Source organism: Phyllostomus hastatus, unplaced genomic scaffold (genome assembly GCF_019186645.2).
Source record: "Phyllostomus hastatus isolate PE091 unplaced genomic scaffold, TTU_PhHast_1.1 phas_scaffold_78, whole genome shotgun sequence".
NCBI lineage: Eukaryota > Metazoa > Chordata > Mammalia > Chiroptera > Phyllostomidae > Phyllostomus > Phyllostomus hastatus.
The window spans coordinates 38052927-38075254 of NW_025334041.1; the positions used below are offsets into that span (position 1 = coordinate 38052927).

Genomic DNA, 22328 nt, shown 5'->3' on the forward strand with positions numbered 1-22328 from the left:
TCCCACCAACAGTGCACTTTTCTCAACAACCAACTAGACTATCTTACATCTCTACTCAAATTGATGTTAGAATGCAGAACGACTGTGTGAGTATGCTCATTATTTAGACTCAGTTTATTTCGAGTGATATGGTCTAATACAAACTCAAATTCTTCTAATATAAGCCTTCTTAAATTAGTGGTTTTTGTTTCCATTTAAACTTGGGAAATATAAACATTAAGCATCCTTTGAAAAAGGTAGGGTGGAATTTCATGCAATAACCACTTAACATGAACTCTATGTAAAGCTAGTACTGCCCACCTTATTCTGCTTAAATCCTTCTACTGAGGTGGTATTAGATTAATACAGCTGCCAGCACCTTCTGGCACCTCAGAAAATCTCCCGCAACTACACGTCCTGTTAAATGTTAATTATTTTTTAAAAAATTGTGGTAGAGGTTATGACTTCCAGTGTTCAAAGAAAACTTAGGTAGGTTTCTTAGGTCATTTTCAGAACAGGTTACTATAAATTAACTGCACTCTAACTGGGTAGTTCTTTTGATTACAGCAACATCCCAATATGCCAGGTTTCTGTGGGTTCAATCCCCAGGAAGGGCACACACAGGAAGCAACCAGAGAATGCATGAATTGGTGGAGCAGCAAATCAATGAATGCCTCTTTCTCTTTCTCTCTCTCTCCCTCCCTCCATTCCTCTCTCTCTCTCTCTTTAAAATCAATAAATAAAAATTTAAAGCAATAAATAAACTTTCCTTCACTAGAGCTAGGCTAGGACTAATGCCTAGCTCTAGTGAATGCCTAAATAATACTTTATTTTAAGTATTATAAGGATGATAAAACAGCTATGTGGTGCTTAAAATACATGATAACTCATTTAACTCCTTATAAACATCTTTTTTGTCAAAAGCATCCAGTAATGAAAACTAGGTAGATCTTTAGTGCAAAGAAACAGAATCAAACCCAAACCCAAACATAAACAAAAGATATATACTTTTTTAATGTTACAACATTAATTTGGTATTGCAATGGGCAAAGGACCTGAATACACTTCTTTAAAGAGGACCAATAGACATATGAAAAGATGTTTGATGTCAAATTAAAATCATAATGAGATATAATCTCACACCTGTCAGAATGGTTACTATCAATAAATTGACAAACAGCAAGTACTGGTGAGGATGTGGAGAAAGGGGAACCCTTATTCACTGTTGGTAGGAATGCAGATTGGTACATCCACTGTGGAAAGCATGGATATGGAGATTCCTTAAAAAAGTGGTATCTGACTTTCGTGTCAGGGATCCCACTTCTGGGAATATATCCAAAGAAACCCAAAACACTAATTCAAAAGAACATAACCACCACTATGTTCATTGCAACATTATTTATAATCATTAAAATATGGAAACAGCCCATGTTCATCAGTAAATAAGTGGATGAAACAACTATGGGACATTTACAATAGTATGGGATACTACTAAGCCATGAAAAAGAAGAAATTTTACCTTTTGCGACAGTGTAGATGGACCTGGAGAACATAAAGCTAAATGAAATAAGCCAGTCAGAGAAAGATGAGTACCATATGATTTCACTCATATGGGAAATCTAATGAACAAACTGAACTAACAAGCAAAATACAGGCAAACACATAGATAGAGAGCAGGATGGCAACTAAGGTAGGGGGAGGGGAGGGAGTGAAGGAATTGAGCCAAAAAGAAGAGAAGACTCATGGACATGGGAAACAGTGTGGTGATTGCTGGGGAGAAGGGAATATAAGGGGACTAAATGGTAATGGAAATATACAATAAAAATATGAAAGCTAAAATAAATAAATAAATTGTAGGACTGAAATAGAGCCTTTTTCATATTAAAACTACTTCCCAAATTTATGTATACATAACTGGCAAATTTCTCACTATTCACTTTTCATAGATGTAACCCTAAAAAAGAATAAAACTGAAAATAAGAGGAAATTGTATTAAAATAACAGTAATTATTTATTTTTAACACATTGAGATTAGGGAAGTACAAAAAATAGTATCTAATGCCACACTTGAATTATTATTTCTTAAAGGACAATAAGATCTTACAAATTAAATAGGGTTTATAATAAGAATTGTTTTCTGCAAATTCTAATTACTTTGAAAATTATGCTATAAATTATCTTCATTTCTGCCTTGAATTTCCTTCCCCATATAATTAGATGTTCTTAAATATCAAAACTATTATTGTCTATTAAGACAAAAGCAATACAAGCTGCTAATTATATCACAGTTGGACAGGTTTTACTTGTTTGAAGAGAGCCTGGATTTCCAGCATTTTTGAGAACATTTTCTGACCAGAGGATGAGAGAAGTGCTGAAACTCCACCAGTGTTGCAATCAGTATAATTAGTTTCTATCTATAATAACAATCAAGTTACTAAAAAGTTGCCAAGGTCTGTGTCAAATAAAATTGACCTAAATCTTTCCTGGTCCCTAAATCATTATTTTATTTTAAGAATCAGGCCACATTCTTAACAGATACTTCCTTTTCCCTGGAACTCAAGTGCCTGATGAGAGGCACCTCAGAGGAAAAGCTCTGTGTCAATGAAGCACTTGAATTAGGTCTTAAATTATTACTATGCCTTATGAAATGGGCAAATATCAAAAAGGAAACTTTTCTATTTAATTTATAAAATTAACTTTTTTATTTCACAGAATAAAAATATTTTGAGATTACATATTCAGAAAAATTTTGGTAAATTTTATGATTATATGAAAATTAACATTTTTTAATAAATAAAACTGGCCCTGGACAGTGTGGCTCAGTTGGTTGGAGTATCATCCTGTAGACCAAAAGTTCACAGATTCAGTTGCTGGTCAGTGCACATACCCAGATTGCAGGTTCAATCCCCTGTCGGGGTGAGTTCAAGAAGGCAACCAATTGATGTTTCTTTCTCACATCACTGTTTCTCTCCTGCTCTCTCTCTCTCCTTTCCTCTCTCTCCAAAAGCAATGAAAAAATGTCCTCAAGTAAGGATAAAAATATTTTTTAATAAATAGATAAAACTGTTACTGGCATTCACAAATACCAGTTTTGCCATCTGTAGATTATAAGGTATTTTTCAGAGAAAAATAATATTAAGAACAAATTGAGTACACACATAATTTTTAAGAGAATGTTATATAAAAAATTAAATTGATGTTCCATATTTGCTTTTGTTTTTGTTTTGCTTAGGGATTCTGTTTCTTGTTTGTTTTGAACCAAAATTTCAATTATTAATTTATTTTTGAATCATGTATTAAGTATGTGGGTGAGAAAATTAGACGTCTCTTCCTGGCACTGGAACCCTGGGTTGAAAGGCCTGGCGTGAGGCTGGGACCCTTCACCCTCTAGGGGAAGCTCTGCATCTGAGACATCCCTGCTGATTCTTACTGGCCACACTGGGGTGTGGGACCAACCTGTTCCACATGTCCACCCCTCCCACCAGTCTCTATTTGGCTTTTTATTTATATTCATACTTGTAGGACTTCTATTAGATTTCAGACATTCTGAATGATGGTCTTTCTGTAGTTTAAATTTTGATGTGGTTGTGGGAGGATTCAAGTATTGAATTTACCTATGCTGCCAATATTAGCAACATCTCTGAATATCTACTTTGATAATGTGTCTTTTAAGATCTTTGTCTTACTTTTTAATCAAGTAGTTTCTTATTGTTGAATTTTAAGAGTTCTTTATATATTTCGATAACAGTTCTTTATCAGATGTATTTTGCAAATATTCTCTTAGTGACTTGAGTTTTCATCCTCTGTATATAATCATCTTCTAAATTGTATTTATTTCCATGAAATGCATCTTAAACTTATATAGTTCTCTTTATTTTAAATGAGCCCTGGCCAAGTAGATCAATTGGTTAGAGCATTGCCCCAGCAGTCCAAAGTTGCTGGTTTCCTCCCCAGTCAGGATACATGTAAGAATCAACCAATGAATGTATAAATAAATGGAACAAAAACTTTGTCTATTTCTCTAAAAAAAGAAGACAATAAAAAAAGTGAAGGCCCTAGCTGGGTGGCTCATTTGGTTGGGGCATCAGCCCCCACATCAGGAGGTTACAGGTTCATTTAATTCTTGATCAAGTCACATACTTAGGTTGTGGGTTTGATTCTCCAGGAATGCACAGGAAGCAACTGATGGATGTTTCTCATGTCGACATTCCTCTCTCTCTCTCCACCTTCCCTTCCTCTATCTCTAAAATCAATGAAATGTATCCTTGGATGAGGGTAAAAAATTTGTTTTTCAATTTTTAAACATAACCATTGAGTGAGATATGACTATTTATTGGAGAAAGTTAAAAGAAGGCACTGGTATTTTTTTTTCTTTCTCAGAGATTTAAATCACACCTGTACTATAGCTCTTTGGTGTGGTGAATTTTTTTTAGCTCATTGCTTAACCACTGAAACTTTTAGAAAATAAATCACACATTTAATTGCACTTGTTTCATCTCATTTAATAAAGCAGAGTAAGAACACTGTCTAAAAAATTGATGAACTTTCTAGCAAAAGAAAGAAAAACCTGCTTTAATTTAAAATAGGAGTTAGGTAATACCATATTTTTTTGAACCTCTATCAATTTTCTCTTTAAGAGAAAGTTTTAGTGTGAAGTCATTGGTTAAGATCATATCAATTATTTGTTATTATGGAGCACTCACTTTCCTAAATAGAAAGTTCTGCTTTCTTTAGTTGTAGAAAATGAAAGGTTGCTGTCTTGGTTTTCTTCACTCAAGTCCAAAAGTTATTTTTAATTTGTGTTATATACAATATAGCATAATTACTTTATGAACATAGACTTCACTGATAGCATCATTTTGTGTTTAGCAAACAGAGTTTATATTATGCATATTCTACATAATTTCCCTTTATGTTGACATCTCCTATAATGTCATTGTAAAAGATAATTGTTTTATTTTTCCACATCTTTTCAATTTTTATGGTTTTTGGGAAAAAATCTGTATTCAGTTCTTGATGTCCTTAAGTAATCAAAATTAATATCAAATTTTACCTGCAAATATACATGTATTATATACATATATGTGCATGCATTGTGAGGTAATAAAAATGTTCTTTCTGGACATTATGTCCTTCATGAAATTCCATCTGATCTTCTCAAAAAACAATTCCACCTAATCTAGTCATACGGTAGTTTATACACAACAGGATTCAATATAAAAGATGAAAACAGTTTATGATGATAGATGAGTGCATTAATAGAATGAATTTCTTTATTGCAGGCCTAATACAAGGAATAATCTATAAATATTGCAGCTGTTTGTAGTTAAGAGGGAAGAAATGTCAAAAACTATAGAAATGCCTGAGAAATATTATATTATATATTGATATATTTAATATCAATATATAATATAATATATATTATATATTATAATATAATATATAATATATATAATATATAATATATATAATATATAATATATATAATATACTATTGTATATTATATAATATATATTATATTATATATATCAATATTATAGCTGAGAAAACAATTAAATCTAAAGATATCAAAATATTTATAATTTATGTTTACCATGATAAAACACAAACCTCTAAACCATTACACATAGTGTTCTTGTAAACAGCAGGACGTTATTACAAGAGAGTGGGAACATAGAGAAACATAATCATTGGTACATAATTATCAAATAATGATAACAAATAGTCATATGACCTTGTGATATATCCATTTAATTAGATTAATATTTCAATAATTTTCCTTAAAACCTACTTTAAGCTCAGCACTATGTCCTGCAATTTGTGAAGTCTGCCAAAATAAAGAAATAATTGGAAGATATACATGATGGAAATAAATCAGTCAGTCAGTAAAACAGGAAAACAAAACCAAAATGTGACAAAATATTTTTAAGAAACATATAAACTAAATATTTATTTCCAATTTACTTTCTAAGCACAATTCAACATGTATGCATTTATGTTACAGAAATGTTCCTATTTAAATAGAAGATGGTAGAGATCATAATATTTAAGTAAAATGAACATACGTGCTATCTAGATATAGAAAACTAACCATACACTGAAGATTATACTTTATCAAATTTGCATGTCTAAGAAAATCTAAGTGATGATTAGTTCTCAGGTTCAGTTTATGCTTGAATTTCTTAATTTTGTTGTAGTTCAAGTTTATGACTGAGCCACAAAGATACCAGATGTGGAAAGAATGGAAATAAGATAGTTATTCTGAAGAGTTAGTTAAATATGCAATACTTTGTGAACATGGTCAAAATTCAGCCAAAAATTCTCCTCAAGCATAGAAAAATAGTCTGAGAACCAGGGAATCAAATAGATTAAGATAATGAAAAAAAAATTACAGGAAAGGGAAAGAAGCAGCATCCATGGGTGATATGTCTTCAAGTATTTACTTTCTCTACATTTTTTATATTCTTATATGTAACAGCCAAAATAATTTTAAATTCTTCATAATCTTTATGCACCCATATAACTGTATTTATACTCCCATGTAACTGTGTTTATACTGAATATAATTTAAAATAATAGTAATTTAAATATTGCAAAGGTGCTGAGTACACTTATGGTGTAAATTAATTTGCTGACAGAAATTACAAAGAAAATCTTATACACAGCAGCACACCTAGTTTTATTTGACTAAGAACATAACTATTCAAGCCCCAGCACTGGGAGTAAAGCCTCTTCCTGAATATTTTAAATCCATGTATCTTTATCTGCCAGTATAGAGAACAATGTTGTTGCTGTTCTTTCTAGTTTCTGACTCATTCTGATTGTTTCTTTCATTCTAAACATGTGATTGAAAAGGAGCTCTTGATTTGCTCTTGGTTTCTGTTCCTTATCTCTGACTCCTTTTTTTTAAAGATACCTGTTTTTTTGTTGACTTTGATGATACTCTTAAATGATATCTGGTGAACAGTACAAGGCTAAACAATGAAGCAGAGATAACCAACCTTGCATTAACAATAAAGACAGTTCACACTTCATGATAGCATGTTGTTCCAAGTATACACATATTAACTCTATCATCATTTTTATAACATCTCCATATTCTCACCTTATGGTCACATAGATAGTAAATAATAGAGCAAAGCTGAATACTGTGACCACCCCTTAACCACTGGTCAGTTACACCATTATTGTCTATGTGAAGTCAGTTTACAAACCATAAAATGATTGTATAAATAGAATACCATTCACTTGAATTCAAGTTAGCAGTATCTTAAATTATAATATGCTATCCTGAGAAGTAGAAGTGATTCTAAAGTGAATGACAAAATCACGCATCCAAAGAAGTTAGTGAGTAAACACAGTATATCACTATAAATGATAATCTAGGGCAGATGGGAACATATAAATAGTTTCATTGAAATATAAACAAAACATTATGGAATCTTAGAAGACAAAGTTTCTACCTCAAGAATTTAAATAATGCACTTTTGGGGAAAAAATGGAAAGGGATCTTGAAAAATTGGTATTATTCTTCAGAAAGGATTTGAATTAGAAAAGTTATTTAAAAATGGAAGTTCTGGGAATCCAGAGTGATATGATAGAAGAGTACAGAGGGAAATGAAATGGGAGGTATGTCCAAAAAAGTTCCAGCCATTGTAAATATAATGAGAATGATTTGCATGATTCAGTGTAACCTGGCAGCCAAGGAGAGTGGACTGGAATGCACATGTGTGAACAGTGACAACTTCATTGTACTAGTTGGTGGGGGCAGTAGACACTATTGAGTGAGCATGTGTACCATGTGGCCATCACATTCATAATGACTGAACACATAGCACAACAAATCTGCACCAAATTTTGTGTGAAGCTTTCTCATTCCTCTGTGGAAACTGTCAGATGATTCAGAAGGCCACAGCTATGGGCAACTAGTGACTGGCAGCTTCCTCATGACAATGTGCCTGCTCATGCATCATATCTCGTGCAGAGTTTTTTGGTGAAAGATCAAATCCTCAGGTGACTCAGCTCCCCTACAGCCCAGATTTAGCTCTCTGTGAATGCTGTCTTTTTTCAAAACTGAAATCATCTTTGAAAGGGAAGAGATTTCAGACTGGTGATGAGATTCAGGAAAATATGACAGGACAGCTGATAGAGATTGAGAAAACTGTGAGAGGTCCCAAGGTCCCTACTTTGAAGGGTACTGAGGCATCATTGCCCTATGTACAGTGTTTCTGGTATCTTTGTATTTTCTTCAATAAATGTCTCTATTTTTCATATTACATGGCTGGATATCTTCTGAACAGGCTTTATATATTAGGGTTGTATGGTAAAGACCTTGAATACCTTTTAAAGGAGTCTGAATTTATCAATGTAGAGTCACTATATTGCATAACTGAAATTAATATAATATTGTATACCTATATATATATAAATTTTCTAATAAATAAATAAATTAGTAATTGAGCCTGAATTTAATTGTTTAGCCATTGGAAAACCATCAATAAAATTGTGTATTTAGAAATTGACACTGGCTAAATTGTGAAGTGTTGATTGAGGAGAATGATTTGAGGTGAGTGGATCTTTAAAGAACACAAACCAGTACTTTAGGAGAGAGAAGGAAGAACTTTAATTAGGAAAAGAGAAATAAGGGGAAAAATACACTAAAAAGTGCATTAGGGGTAGAGTTAGTAAGAAATGCCAACTAAGTACATAGGGGAAATGAAACTGAAAAGATAAAAATGGAAAAACATCGTCTCTTTACAGGACCAAATAAGGGAAAGTGTAAGGTCATTAATTTGGTTTGACATGTACAGTTGGAGGCATCACACGCCACAGTGATGTCTGAAATTACTTCATATGTTTTTTCTTGTAAATCCAATATCCCAAAGGCTTTTCATTTCCTATCCAGTAATTTGCCCTCAGTTGAGAAAAGCTGTGGAAAGTTTGATTTGGTTATGACCATTTTGTTCACATATACTTATTTTGTTGTGATAGAAAACAGCAAGCTTTTCCACTGATTTTTTATTAATGTTAAAAAATAAACATTGTTTTCTTTGTTGAAATAGCAAACAAAATAACTAGTAGTGTACAGGCAAATGCAACTTGGAAACACAGTGCAAAGTACATGTATAAATACTTGATGCTGCAGAACACAATAGAAGGAGCTCAGCTCTTGTTTTTGTGCTAGTTTGCACTTTGGGGCATTTGCCGGGTCTTAATGTCAGGGTTTCTTCTGGGGTGAGTGTGGATTACAATAATGTATAAAAAGCACGAGGAAAGAACACAGTAAATAGTACCAATGACTTAACATTCATGCTCATCTTCCATCGTAATCAGCCCTTTTCTCCTTCCTGACATGACTCATCTTCAACCTTTCTTCGGGTTAAGCTATCCCAAGAGCTATTCATAGTTTCCCAGCCAGCTAAGCATCAAAAGTTTTTCCAGGCCTGTTCCTTGGCAGCCGAGGTTCTTCTATTCCACAGCCAAAAATGATATATCCATTTTGCGTAGGCTATTAGCTAGAATGACCTTGTGCTGCATTCTCCACATTCCCAATGTGCTGAAAGTTCCCATTCAAGGTCTTCTGATTTGAGGGACTTTTCCCTTCCTTACGTTGCTGCACAGGAAAGGAAAGAAACCAGTCGCGATGACTGTCAGGCTGGTGTGCTGGCTGTCAATTGCTGATCACCTTTCCCCATCACTAATTTCTCTCTAGTTAGTCTGTATTTTGAAGACTGAGGCTGTGATACTGGAAATGTTTTTTTAATTTTTAAAAAATAATTTTACAATTTACCTAAATTATGTTTTGTTCTTCTCAGTTGTCTTCAACAGGTTTCCTCATCAGTTAGTTTCTGATTCAATTTGCTTTCATTAGCAAAAAAAGTTTATGTTACCATTAACTTTAAAACATATAATTTATATAGGGCATTTCTCAAAATTATAAGAACAGTGTTATAATAACAGCTAGCAATTTTGAAAACCAATGATATGCTGACATATGTAAGTAGGTAGGTAGGTATGTAGGTAGGTAGATAGAAAGTAAAATAAGACACATAGAAAGGAAGGAAGGCGGGAAGGAAGACATATATATATATATGTGTGTGTGTGTGTGTGATGTATAATTTTTCTAATGTAATTATCCCAGCACTTCTCAGGTATATGGTACTTATGCACTTCTGATAGATATGAAAACTGGGGCTAGTTGACATTAATTAATTTTTTGAAGTTACAAATCGAGTGACTGGGAGAGCTTGGTTTTTACTATTTTTTTTTCTCTGACTCCTATCCTGGAATATTTATATATATATATATATAAATATATATATATATATATTTTTTTTATATATATATATATTTATATATATATACAGTGAAGGAAAAATGTTTTGATAATAAAAGTAGTATTTAGTAAGGATTTTCCTTCATGGGTAGTCATAGCAACAGTAGGGTGAGTATTTACAGATCCTGTACATAGTGAAGTACATGAATTTTCAAGCCTTCCTTTTACTCTCATAAATGTGATCACAGTCAATTCAGAGTTAGGTAACTTGGATTGTTTTCCCACCAGGGGTTGATGGTTTGTGTTCCTCCTATTGTACCCTGGAACCTCCTGCCATGCTTTACAAGGGGATTGACTACTTCATGGTGTGAAACTGGTGCTTGTAGCAGTTAAACAAGATAGCATATAATCATTCATTCCAGCCTCTATTCTAATGAACTATGTATAATTTATATCCTAGAAACCCAATATATGTCCTAACTTTTAAATTTATAGATACTTTAAAAGCCTTAATTAATTATCCTAATTCATTTTCCATAAAAAAGTATTTCTACAATTTCAGTTGTATGTTCTTGTACTTTGTAGGCTTGTTCGTGGAAGGGATAGGTCCATCCAAATGCTGGTAAAAATATTGCTGTACTAGAAATTCAGATTGATTCTAATGCTGAGAGCAGCAAAATGTGTTCATTATTTAAATAAGCTCAAGCTGCCAAATGAATCATAAAGGCAGCTGCGTGTCCTTTGCCAAGGTGTCATTTTCATTAAGTGTGAGATTGCACCTGAAGGACAGTTTAATTTGCAGCTGCTAAAAATATTTCAACAGAGTGGTACTGTTACAAGTGGGTGGCAGGTGGTGCCCAAACGTGAATTTTGCAAGAAATACCATCTGTGGGATAAGAATGTCAAGGGGTGGTGAAGGAGATAAAGGGCGAAAGAAAATAGAAGTGTATTTACCCAGTGTTGCTATTATCATGACTATAGATTTCATGTTTCACATAATAGCATTGGCTCAAGATTATTAAATATTATTTGTTCAGCTTCTGCCATCTGCTCAGGCATTGCAAAAGTACCACCGTACCTGTAAAGACAAAGTTTCTTCCCCAGAGGCATACCATTTAAGCTTTCCAGATGAGAGACTCCTTTCCAACTCTATTTACCTCTCATAGTATTTGCATTGTAGTTTTGTGCTGATGAGATTAATGGACTTTGATCTTGCTTAAATGGATTTGCCACTTTCTTTTGATGTCAACTTTAATATACATCTCCATTGACTTTCTACTTCACATGGAAAGAAATATTTTCAAATTGTACAAGCTCAAATATTTTGTTACATTTTTGTCAATTGAGATTCTGTGAACTGAATACAGAACACTGCAGTATGGCTAGGTATCTAGGGGCATTTTAACTGTTTACATTATGAAAAGATCTCTATGTGTGTACCTGTTAGTTTCAATAGACTTAGCCACATGAAAATCAGGAATTTGTACCTGTGGGCTGGAAATAGGCATTATCTGCTTTAATAGGCTACAGACATTGGGAAAAAAAGGAACTAGTAAACTTGGATTTTCCATGTCTGTGTGCCATTGATGGTAGCAACTGGAAGTAGAATAGCTTCTTTTTGAATACCACAAACTTTCTTAGGTTCCTAAGAAGAACTAATAAAGTAGATCAGTCCAAGTGTGTTTTGGTAAAACATTCCCATGGGGAGTATTTGATGACAGGGCAAGTTACTGAACTGCTTGTAGTTTTCCAGGATATTGGTAATCTCTGACCTCCAACATATGCACTGTTTTTAGCTTCATAAAATGGAGAAATATGCTTTCTGTTACTTTAATCCTATTGATGCAATCTAATTTTCAAAAACAGCAAACAAACAGATGATTAATTTTACTTCATTAATTGTCTAACTCAAAAGGATGCAATCAAAAAAGAGAAAAGCTTATTCCAGTTTGAAAGAACATTCATAACATTTCAGAAGACTATTTGAAAACCTGCTGTTTTGTCATAAACCCTTAAAAATAGTTGCCATTTAAAGGGGAATGTCTAAAAGTTTCTTTAACCAGAAACCTAAACATCGTTGAGCTGTGGTGATTGCTGCTCGCCCCAGAAGCTTTAATAAACTGTATCAGGAAGGCAAGAAACTGTGATTCATTCTTAAAAAAAAAAACTACACAAATTGCCAAATAGTCATGGGAATGTCAAGTACAGCATAAAGAACATAGTCAATAATACTGTAATAGCTATGTATGGTGTCAGTCAGGCACTAGATTTATCAGAGTGATCACTTTGTAAGTCATACAAATATCTAATCATTATGTTGTATACCTGAAACTAATGTAATATTGTATCTTAATTTTAATTGAAAAGTAAATTTTGGAAAAGAAAGCTACAGAACAAAATTTTTTTTAAAAAATTACAGGTTTTAGTTCAGGAGATTTGAATTTATTTACTTCTTAAGAACAATGCTCTATTTCAGAAGTTATGATTAGCCTGAAAGTGATAGTCAGTGTTAATAAAAAGATAAGCATACAAGAAGAAAGGGGGAAGAAAACAAGTGAGTGATACAGAGTTTTATAGATTCTAATTGGGGAATATATGTGCACCAGGTGCCAGGGAATGGTTTTGTGTGTTAAAAGGCGATAATCAGTACAGGATGGTTAGGAGAAGGTGAGGCCAGAGGCAGGGAAAACAGATTGCAGGGGACTGCCAGGTGGGAAGAGATAAGGACCTACATCTGAGTAGTTGCAGTGGGACAGAATCAAAATATGTTTAGGGAAATAATCTGTTCTATATAGAAGCTGAAGGCAAGAGAAGGAGGAATGTAGGACAAATGCCTGTCATAACAAATACAAAAATGAGGATAACAGAGAAAGAAATGTTGTAAGACAGGTAGAAGCAAACTTTCTTTCATATTATGTGAACTACATGCTTATAAAGATAGTAGCCACAGTGCTTTCTAGAGTGATAAACAGGTTCACTAAGGGATTAAAGAATGAATGTTTTTCAGCTCTGTTGAACATATAGGTAACAGTTAGTTTATGGATAACACTGATTGTCCTCAGTTTATTTTCTATATTAGAGGACCTGTGAATAATGTAACTGACAAGGTTTTCTATTTTCCTCTTATGCTAGAGTGCTTGAAGCTGAAATTGTGGCTCATTATATATCAGTGAGCTCATATATAATGTGGCTCATTATATATATGCATAAACAAATATATATTTACATATATATAAATGTAGTAACTGGTCTTGTTTCTGGATCAGAGTAACATAGGCCTTATTATCCTTTATACTAATGTGTGTTTAATTTATGCTATTTTGTCATATCCTCTGACACCTGAAATCTGTTCTGGAAAATGTTTGATACAAATGTATTCATATTTGTTTCTAAAGCACTGTATGGATAGCTTTGAAGAAATGGATAATACAAGTAGAAGAACAGTTAGATGATTCCAAAAATATAGCTGTAAGTTAAAAAGGAAATGAATTGTGAGAGTAGCATTAAGACTATAAAACAGGAAAAGGTAATGAAAATGATAGCTGGGATATGTTTGATCATAAACTTAGAGTGCAAAGGAAAAGTCCTGCAGGATATGGAGACAATTTAAGGTAAAATAATATTTAATGTCTAGGTGTTGATGTTGACATTAAACAAAATGGAAAGGTAGGGAGGAGTAGAAGTACTTTTAAAAGATATGTTTTTATGTTTCTTGCTTGGTAGGATGAATCAAAGTTGCAGTGAAATATCTAGGTAAAAATTTTTAGTCATAATTTTGAATTTCGAGCTGTATCTATCCTTCCTAAAGTGTTCCTTCTCTTAGTAATGAATTCTATCCAACCAGTTACTTACATCAGATGTCTCTTTAATATCTCTATTTTTTTCACTACTCCTTCTATCAACATCAATTAATGTAATCCATCAATTCTACTTTCATGTAGTCCTTACATATGTCTCCTTCTTTATGTAGCTCAAGATCACCATCATTTCTCACCTATCTCCAGACTGACCTATCTGTCTTCTTTCTTGCCTCACCATAAGTTTTTACTCTGTAGCAATCGGAATGATCTTCTTAAAATAGAAATCTGATAATGGCATTACTAGCTTTAAAATGCTCAAGGGTTTCCCTCCTAGCCATTAGGACAATACACTACTGAACAACACTTTCTCTTTATCCTGGCCTCTGTTTAACGCCCTCATCATCTCTGACCACCTGTCTTCATTGACCACTCTCTGTGTGCACAGCATTGTCTGTTGTGTCTGTGACCTTGTGCATCTGTTCCCTCTACCTGGGACGTTCCTGGTTATTCTCCAGTTCTTACATTATATGTCATATCTTCTAAGAAAAACTTTCCCTAATTCCTTCAAAGCAAGATTGTCTCTTTGATTTTCTACTGTGTTCTTCACAAACTCTTAGTTTTGTTCTTTTAGTGCAGTTTCATAATTTCTCTATTTAATTGTTGGTGTTCTCTGACAGACAGTAAGCAAAAGTGGACATAACACTTTTCATCATAATATCCCCAATTATTCTGCAACAAATAGCACAGAGTTTCAAAATATTTGAGCAATGAAAATAAAAATGGTGAGCGATTACATGGAGAATTGGGATTGTTTTTGGCATATTATTCTGTAGATTATTGGATTGAGAGCACATATAGAGAGTCCTTAGACTTAGAATGAGGATAGATCATTCCCCCACAAAAAGGAAATACACACACACACACACACACACACACACACACACAGGCAGGAGGAATGGAAATGAAGAAAGAAAAAGGGGGGAGACTTTACTTAATGTCTTTGATCTTATCCATATAGCAAATAACAAGTCCATCCTTGGAAAGCAAAGTGAAAGATGGTAGTACCTTAAGATAATCAGAATGATCTTTAAAAGTCATTGTTAGTGCATCTATAATAAGTAAAATAATTCCTTAGCAACACCAAGATTCTTATTTAAGATAGAGTGAATTTATAGCACATCCATTTGCTATCATTATAGAATTTGGTTCATCCTTGCTTAGATATAGGACCAAATGGAAGAAAGTTTTCGGGTTTTGCACAGAAAGTACAGCAAATGTTTGTAAGGCTAAGAGGTCCTAAGGTAATAAGGAAGACAATTAGAATGACTGATTAAAACATCCAAAATGGATAAAATAGGGAATTCATGAGTAAGGAGAGGAATAAACTGATAGAATAAGTGAGAGGGTAAAAGAACAAAATAGCACAAGAAAGAGAAGGCAAAATTGGTGGACTAAAGAAGCAGAAAATGCATAATGAGCAAATGTTTTGACCAAAAAGAAGAATTTCCAAGTTTGCAATATTAGAAGAATATTACTGTTAAATTTTTTAGAGCAACAAAACACCTATTTTATGTTACTTTTTAATTGATTTTTTAAATTTTAATTGTTCAAGTACAGTTTTCTGTCCTTTACTCCCATCCCAGCCCACCCACCCACCCACCCATCTCCACCTCCCTCCCATTTCCACCTCCGCCTAGTTTTTGTTCATGTGTCCTTTATACTTGTTCCTGTATACCTATTTTATTTTGAAATAAGAATAAATGTTTTTCCAGTATAAGATATAACCTAAATTTCTTGAATACAAGTTATATTAAATTGACATAATTTTCTTTGATATTCTCCTTTCCTATTTTAATAAATTTGGCTGTTATTTTACATGTATAATTTTATTTTTTGACTGTGTCTGAAGTTATGTCAAACTGTTAATTCACCTGCAATATCCTTTATTTCTGTAGTTTCACATATTGAAGAAGAAATTAGGATGAAAGTCCCTTTCACCAATTGGTATACTTGATAACTTTCTTGAATCATATTTTACTAAAGTCCACATTTGTAAGGTGATAATTATCCTGATATGTTTTAGAGAGGGAGACGTGATGCTCAACAATGCCTTCTCTCAGGCCCAACACCAAGTGACTCTTTCTACATGTAAAAAATTCTTTGCTTTGTGTTGTGTTTGTGTTTCTACCATCACTCTTGCTAGATTGTAGAGAACAAGGGATATATTTTTTCATTGTTTTTTACATAGTATTTTGCATGTATTTATGTAAAATATGTATTCAAGTGTTTACATGAAGAACTACACCAATTTGGGAGGTAATATTATACCATCTTCTCCATTGGTCCATGACTAAAGCAAAAGAATGTGTGAATTTTTATAATTAAAATTAAAAATGATGCAGCTGAATTATAATGTGACCCCTTAAACTTAGCAGGCTATTGAAGCTTCCTTTCACTATCTTCTAATGATAATAATGTATTTGTTAAAATTTTGCAAAGTTGTTTCACATTCATTATTTCAGGTTAAATAATTGGTTTTATATAAACTGTGCCATACAAAGTAAATAGAACCCAGTTTGAAATAACTCAATTTGAGATAAATCCAATTGGAAAATTAGGCATCTGCGATCTGAGAAGTAAGAGTAACATCAAAGGTCACAAAAGTTGCAAGTGACTAAACTGAGTTATTTCATACACACACATCTTATTTCTAGGAGCCTAACTTCACCAGTGAGGTAATAATTCTTGGTCTGTACATTAAAATTCCTACCATGTCACATTAATTTTCCTCTTATCATTCCTTATGAGACAGACACACACACATATATACATACACACATATTTATAACATTTATACACAAATATATTTTTTGTATATTGTATATGAACAAGTACAAATTTAGGAAGACAAGGCAAGATTTGCAACAATTATTAAGGTTAAAGTAATCCATTATATTATGTATATTTTAGAAATTGAGGTGCTAAGTGATTTCAACTTTTAAACTACTAGTTTCTCACTCTTATCCAGTGGAGCGCTGAACTTTAAATGTGAATAGGTAATATTTCATATGTTTTACATTACTTACAGAGTCTGTATAATTTGCCTAAGATGGATAGTGGGATATACTAAGTACATGGTCCCAGAGCAAATGTTAAAGAAAGGTTACAAGCATGGAAAACATGATTACAATGATTTTCCACAGGTGTAAAGATTAGGACTCAATACCATGAATAAATCTAACTGCAGGATTCTGAACTCTTTCCTGGTCTCTTAAGTATGATGCTGACCTGTGTGTATATATTTCATTGTTTACACATACACCATGGGAATAAAGGTAGATTACTGTAAGAATTTAAGTACCCTCCATGTCCTAAGTGCTTTCAGTGAGACAAATGCAGGTTCTTATTATATTACATATAAAGCTATAAAGTCAGTACATATTTTTATAGTTTGTATGAGCCATAGCCATATCAACCCAGGTATTTACAGGAGTATTTTTTTTTAAAGTAGGGCTCTAAACTCTGCTGATATACCTTATACATAATCTAGGCAGTCTTATTTTTTCCTGTTTTCTTTCCTTCCCTCCTAGAACAGATATTTATTGAATGCTCACTATGTTTTAAACTCTAGGATCATAACATGAAACAACACATGCCAAGTTCTTGTTCTCATAGAACTTATATTCCATTGGGGTGGAGAAGAAGAAGGCAATGAGAAAATGAAGATTAGACACAGAGGGAGACAAAAAAAGAGATAGAGATGTATCCTAGCAGATTATGAATAATGTTAAACAATGCATAAAAATAAGTTCTTTAAAACTAAAACACTAAAGTAAGGATTTCAATGCTTTAAAGGGAGTAGTCAACAAAGATCATTTTGATAATGCAATATTTGAACAACAACCTGAGTAAAAGTAGGAACCCAGACTTTAGGACACATGAAGGCAGAGTTACACAGGGAGGAAATGTTGAAGCAGGACTGAGAGTGCTTAACTTGTTTGAGAACCAGAACAGAAGGCATGGCTGACCAGGAGTGAGATAGGGAAGGAAGGGTAGGTAGAAGAAAAGTAATTTGAGGTAGCAGGGACTGGATCATAAATGGCTTCTGCTCACTATAAGAATTAATATTTCAGAACCAGAGGCATGGAAACAAGGAATGGACTGACAGCAGCCAGAGTAACAGCAGCCAGAAAAGTCATTTGAGGTAGCAGGGACTGGATCATAAATGGCTTCTGCTCACTATAAGAATTAATATTTCAGAACCAGAGGCATGGAAACAAGGAATGGACTGACAGCAGCCAGGGAAGGAAGAAGGGTGGTAAAGGTGGAAAGAAAGGGAAGAGACTAGGCAAGGAACATGTATGAATGACCTATGGACATGAGCTGGGTGGGGATTGACTGTGGGAGTGGGGCTGGGGTAGGCAGAGGAGAGCAAAGGCAGAAAAATTGGGACAAGTGTAATAGAAAAACAATAAAATATTTAATTAAAAAAAGAATTAATATTTCATTGTAAGTGATTTGGGAAGATATAGGAGGGTTTAGAAAGGGAAGTGACATATCAGATGTTCTCTCTGCCTGCTGTGTTGAGAAGTAGACCAAGGTTGGTAAAACAGGATCAAGGAGGCTATTAGGCGTCTGTCACTGGCAAAGGTTGTCTGGGAGGGTCTGGTCTTCTAGGATGTGGGAGGGAATGGTGATGAACAGGGAGGTGCTGATGGAATGTGGGATGTGAGAGACAGAGGGGACTTGAGGGTGGTTCCAGGGTTTTGGGCTTGAGTGCCTAGTAAATAATGTTGCATTTACTAAGATGGGGAACAACAGGAGAGGGTCTGGGTTGTTTTTTTTTTTTTTTTTTTGGATGTTTTATGTAGATCTCATTTCTCCCCTCCCACCCAGTTTTTGCTGGAAACTGGAATAGACTATTTGGCAGTTTGATTTAAACTATTTTATGCTTGAGAGGAAGAATAACAGTGGCAATGGAAATAAGCAATATTCAATAGCACTTAAAATTTCCAAAATATTTTAATACCACTATGTGGTCACACCGTGGATTTCTGCAGTTACTACCAACTTTCTGAGAAAAAAACTCATCAATATTTTTATGAGATACAAGGTATTCTTGTAACATAGTTAAAAATGTATAAAGAATGGTCTGCATATACTGAAAAAAGTGAGCTAAGAAAAAATCAGTTCTTGAAATATGTCAAACAGGAGTTGGGGACATCAAAGTGGACTGCAGTGAATGATGTTATTTTCCACCTGTGAATTAACATATGTCCTACAACTTGTCTCCTAGATCCGAGGTTCATTAGTGCTCACCTCATCCCAGAGAGTGACAACCCTGAAGATGACAAAGTATATTTTTTCTTCCGGGAAAGCGCTATAGATGGAGAGCACACTGGAAAAGCCACTCATGCTAGAATAGGTCAGATATGCAAGGTGAGATAAAGAAAAACAATGAGGAGGTTACTGTTCAATCACAGTTTTATTTCCTTTGTTTTTCCACCTATCTTCATACACAATAAAAAAATCTGGCTAAAATACTTGGTCAATCACTATATATATTTAAATGGTAAAAAGTGAAAACATATTATCATTGTTTATAAGTAACTCTTCATAGTCGCACAAGCAGGTGGAGGTTATGAGGCATTACTTCAAAATTACATTACCTTAAATGATTTTAGTTTGAAATTCTAGGGAAATAAATTATAGGATAATTTTTTTGTATTCTCAGACCTACCACATTTTTCTACTAAGTTGTTAGGATAACTAAAATATTAATATAAAAGTATTAAAGCTTGTTTTTATAAATTGATTATCATAACACCCCACGTATATATACACTCACATAGTTATGAAGGCCTGAACTTTATCCGAGTGATTCATTTACTGTGTAGCACAAAATCAAGTGTAATATTGCATTATAGTGTTAGGTGCATAGAACAAATATAGAGCGATACCGATGGATCCATACTGACACCACTGTAAGACATGATAACAGCATTAAACATCCCTCTGCCTATGTGTGGCACGGTGTATGTGCAACGCGAACAAAGTCAGCTGTTTGTATATTTTGAAGCAACTTTCATCTCAAGAGAGTAACAAAGCCAGATCTGGTAACTGTCTTAGAACAGAATTCTTTCTTTTGCAAAAAAGTAATGAAATTTTAATAACCTCTTTTTTAGAAGCTGGTTTAGCCTCTTTGCTACCCCAATAATGATTTAATTATTTATCTCTAGTATATTAAATTACTTGAAAATTAAAAGTTTTAACAATCTGGAAGCATAGAATAATATGTGAACTATATGAGAATCTTTTCTTTACAGAATGTGTATTTAAAAGCACTACTTACAAAAGTTTAAAAATCTTGGTAGTATATAAAATCATGTAACAAAATATAAATCAGTATTATATTTTTGAAGGGACTTTTTCAAAATGTTCCACTGGAATGAGGTTCCTTTATTAAGGTTTATGCAAATATTTTTTCAACATGCTATTTGTAAAGTCAGCATTGCTTCAACTATTTAACCTTATAAAATATTTAGTGCTATCATGCTTTTGTTCATGATGTATTTTCAGTGTGGGTTCTAAAGCATGAGTTTATTCTTTCATTCAGTACATATTTGTTAAGTGCCTACTATGTGCCATCGTGTTCAATACTTTTATTGTGACTCAACTTAGAAAAATAAGATCTCAGGAAATGCACGTGCAGGAGAGAGAGTTTAAACCAAACCAAAAACAAACAAAAGAGTAATAATTGTTCACTGAAGAGTAGTAAGAGAATAGAAAAAGCGACTTTTTAATACTAAGTCACTCCTTAGTTTGAGTGAATAGATTTGATGAACAAGATGACTTAAAAACATAGGTACTTGTATCTTGTCATTTAAAATTCCTCATTCTTCATTTTGAAATACGACAGATTGCATTCATATCTACATCAAGATAAGAGAAATATTTGAGATTATCTTTTTTATGCACAGTTCCTGAAACTGGCATTCTCTCCTTTCAGAATGACTTCGGGGGGCACAGAAGTCTGGTAAATAAATGGACGACATTCCTCAAAGCCCGCCTGATTTGCTCGGTGCCAGGTCCAAATGGCATTGACACTCATTTTGATGAATTGCGTACGTAGAACTGGTTGTGTTTCACAGAGAATACTTGTTTAGACTTTGCCATAATCATCAAAAAGTGCAACTTTTCTCAATTTTGTTTTCAAACAGAGGATATATTCCTAATGAATTCTAAAGATCCTAAAAACCCAATTGTATACGGAGTGTTTACAACTTCCAGGTAAACAATGTTTTATTATCTTATTATCACAGAAACTTCCTGTCCTTTAGGTGCTTTCCAAGCATCCATAATTTATGAAAATAGAGTTTTGAGGAAACAATGTTTACTTAACCTCTGAGGCATTATACATTTTTTGGTGGCAGAAATAAGTTATGACCTAAATAGATTTTTAAAATAAATTTAAGCAAAAATATTATCACTAAAAATAATGGCGAAAAATTTATGTAATACCCTATGTATAGCTTTGACTTTAAAAATTGGAGTGCAATGTAGAGCACTATAAAAATGGAAATCTGAGTTTTGATAGGTTTATAGTGATGTAAATTAAAAGTGAAAAAGATTTTTCCCTCTCTCTCCTATAAGCCAATTCCTCCAAGCCCCTCTTCTTCCCTCACTCTCTGGCCCTCCCCTCTTTCTCATCTCCTTTTCCTTCCTCCCCTTTTTCCCCTCCTTGTCCTCCATTCTGCATGCCCCCCAAGGCTCTCTCTATAAATCAACAAGCAATTATCTTCCATATCATTCAGTATAAAGTTTATATTACCTGGAATTGACAAAGAAAACGTATTTACATGCACATACATAAGGTTATACATTCCTACATGGATAAAATGTTTAAAAAATAATTAAAAATAAAAAATCAGAAAAACCACTGGAAGAGATTATAAAAGCATCAACAGAAAGATTAACTGCAATGTCCAACACCAATTTATTCTGTAAATAGTAAAGCCTTACAAATTAATAGGACATTCTGAACTAATAGAAAGACATATTTCTAAAACTATGTACATATCTAAATATTTCCCCCTTTGGTGTAAAATAGAGGTCCACGTTAAAATTTAATCGGTTTCTCTGCTTCCTCAATGCCTGTCACAATGATTCTCTGACTTGAACATTCATTGAATCAGCTAGAGAACATGTTAAAATACAGGTTGTTAGGCACTGCCCCACACAGTTTCTGATTCAGTAGGAATGGGGAAGACCT

The 22328-nt window shown here is 33.4% G+C and overlaps 1 protein-coding gene across 1 annotated transcript in view; it reads left to right on the top strand.

Moving 5' to 3' along the window:
• SEMA3A (semaphorin 3A) overlaps positions 1–22328 on the top strand; it is a 205977-nt gene that overhangs the window by 142972 nt on the left and 40677 nt on the right. Inside the window, exons 7-9 of the mRNA XM_045828814.1 lie at positions 19353–19495; positions 21066–21180; positions 21277–21346. Of these exons, the coding sequence (XP_045684770.1) occupies positions 19353–19495; positions 21066–21180; positions 21277–21346 (328 nt within the window). The remainder of the gene's footprint in view (positions 1–19352; positions 19496–21065; positions 21181–21276; positions 21347–22328) is intronic.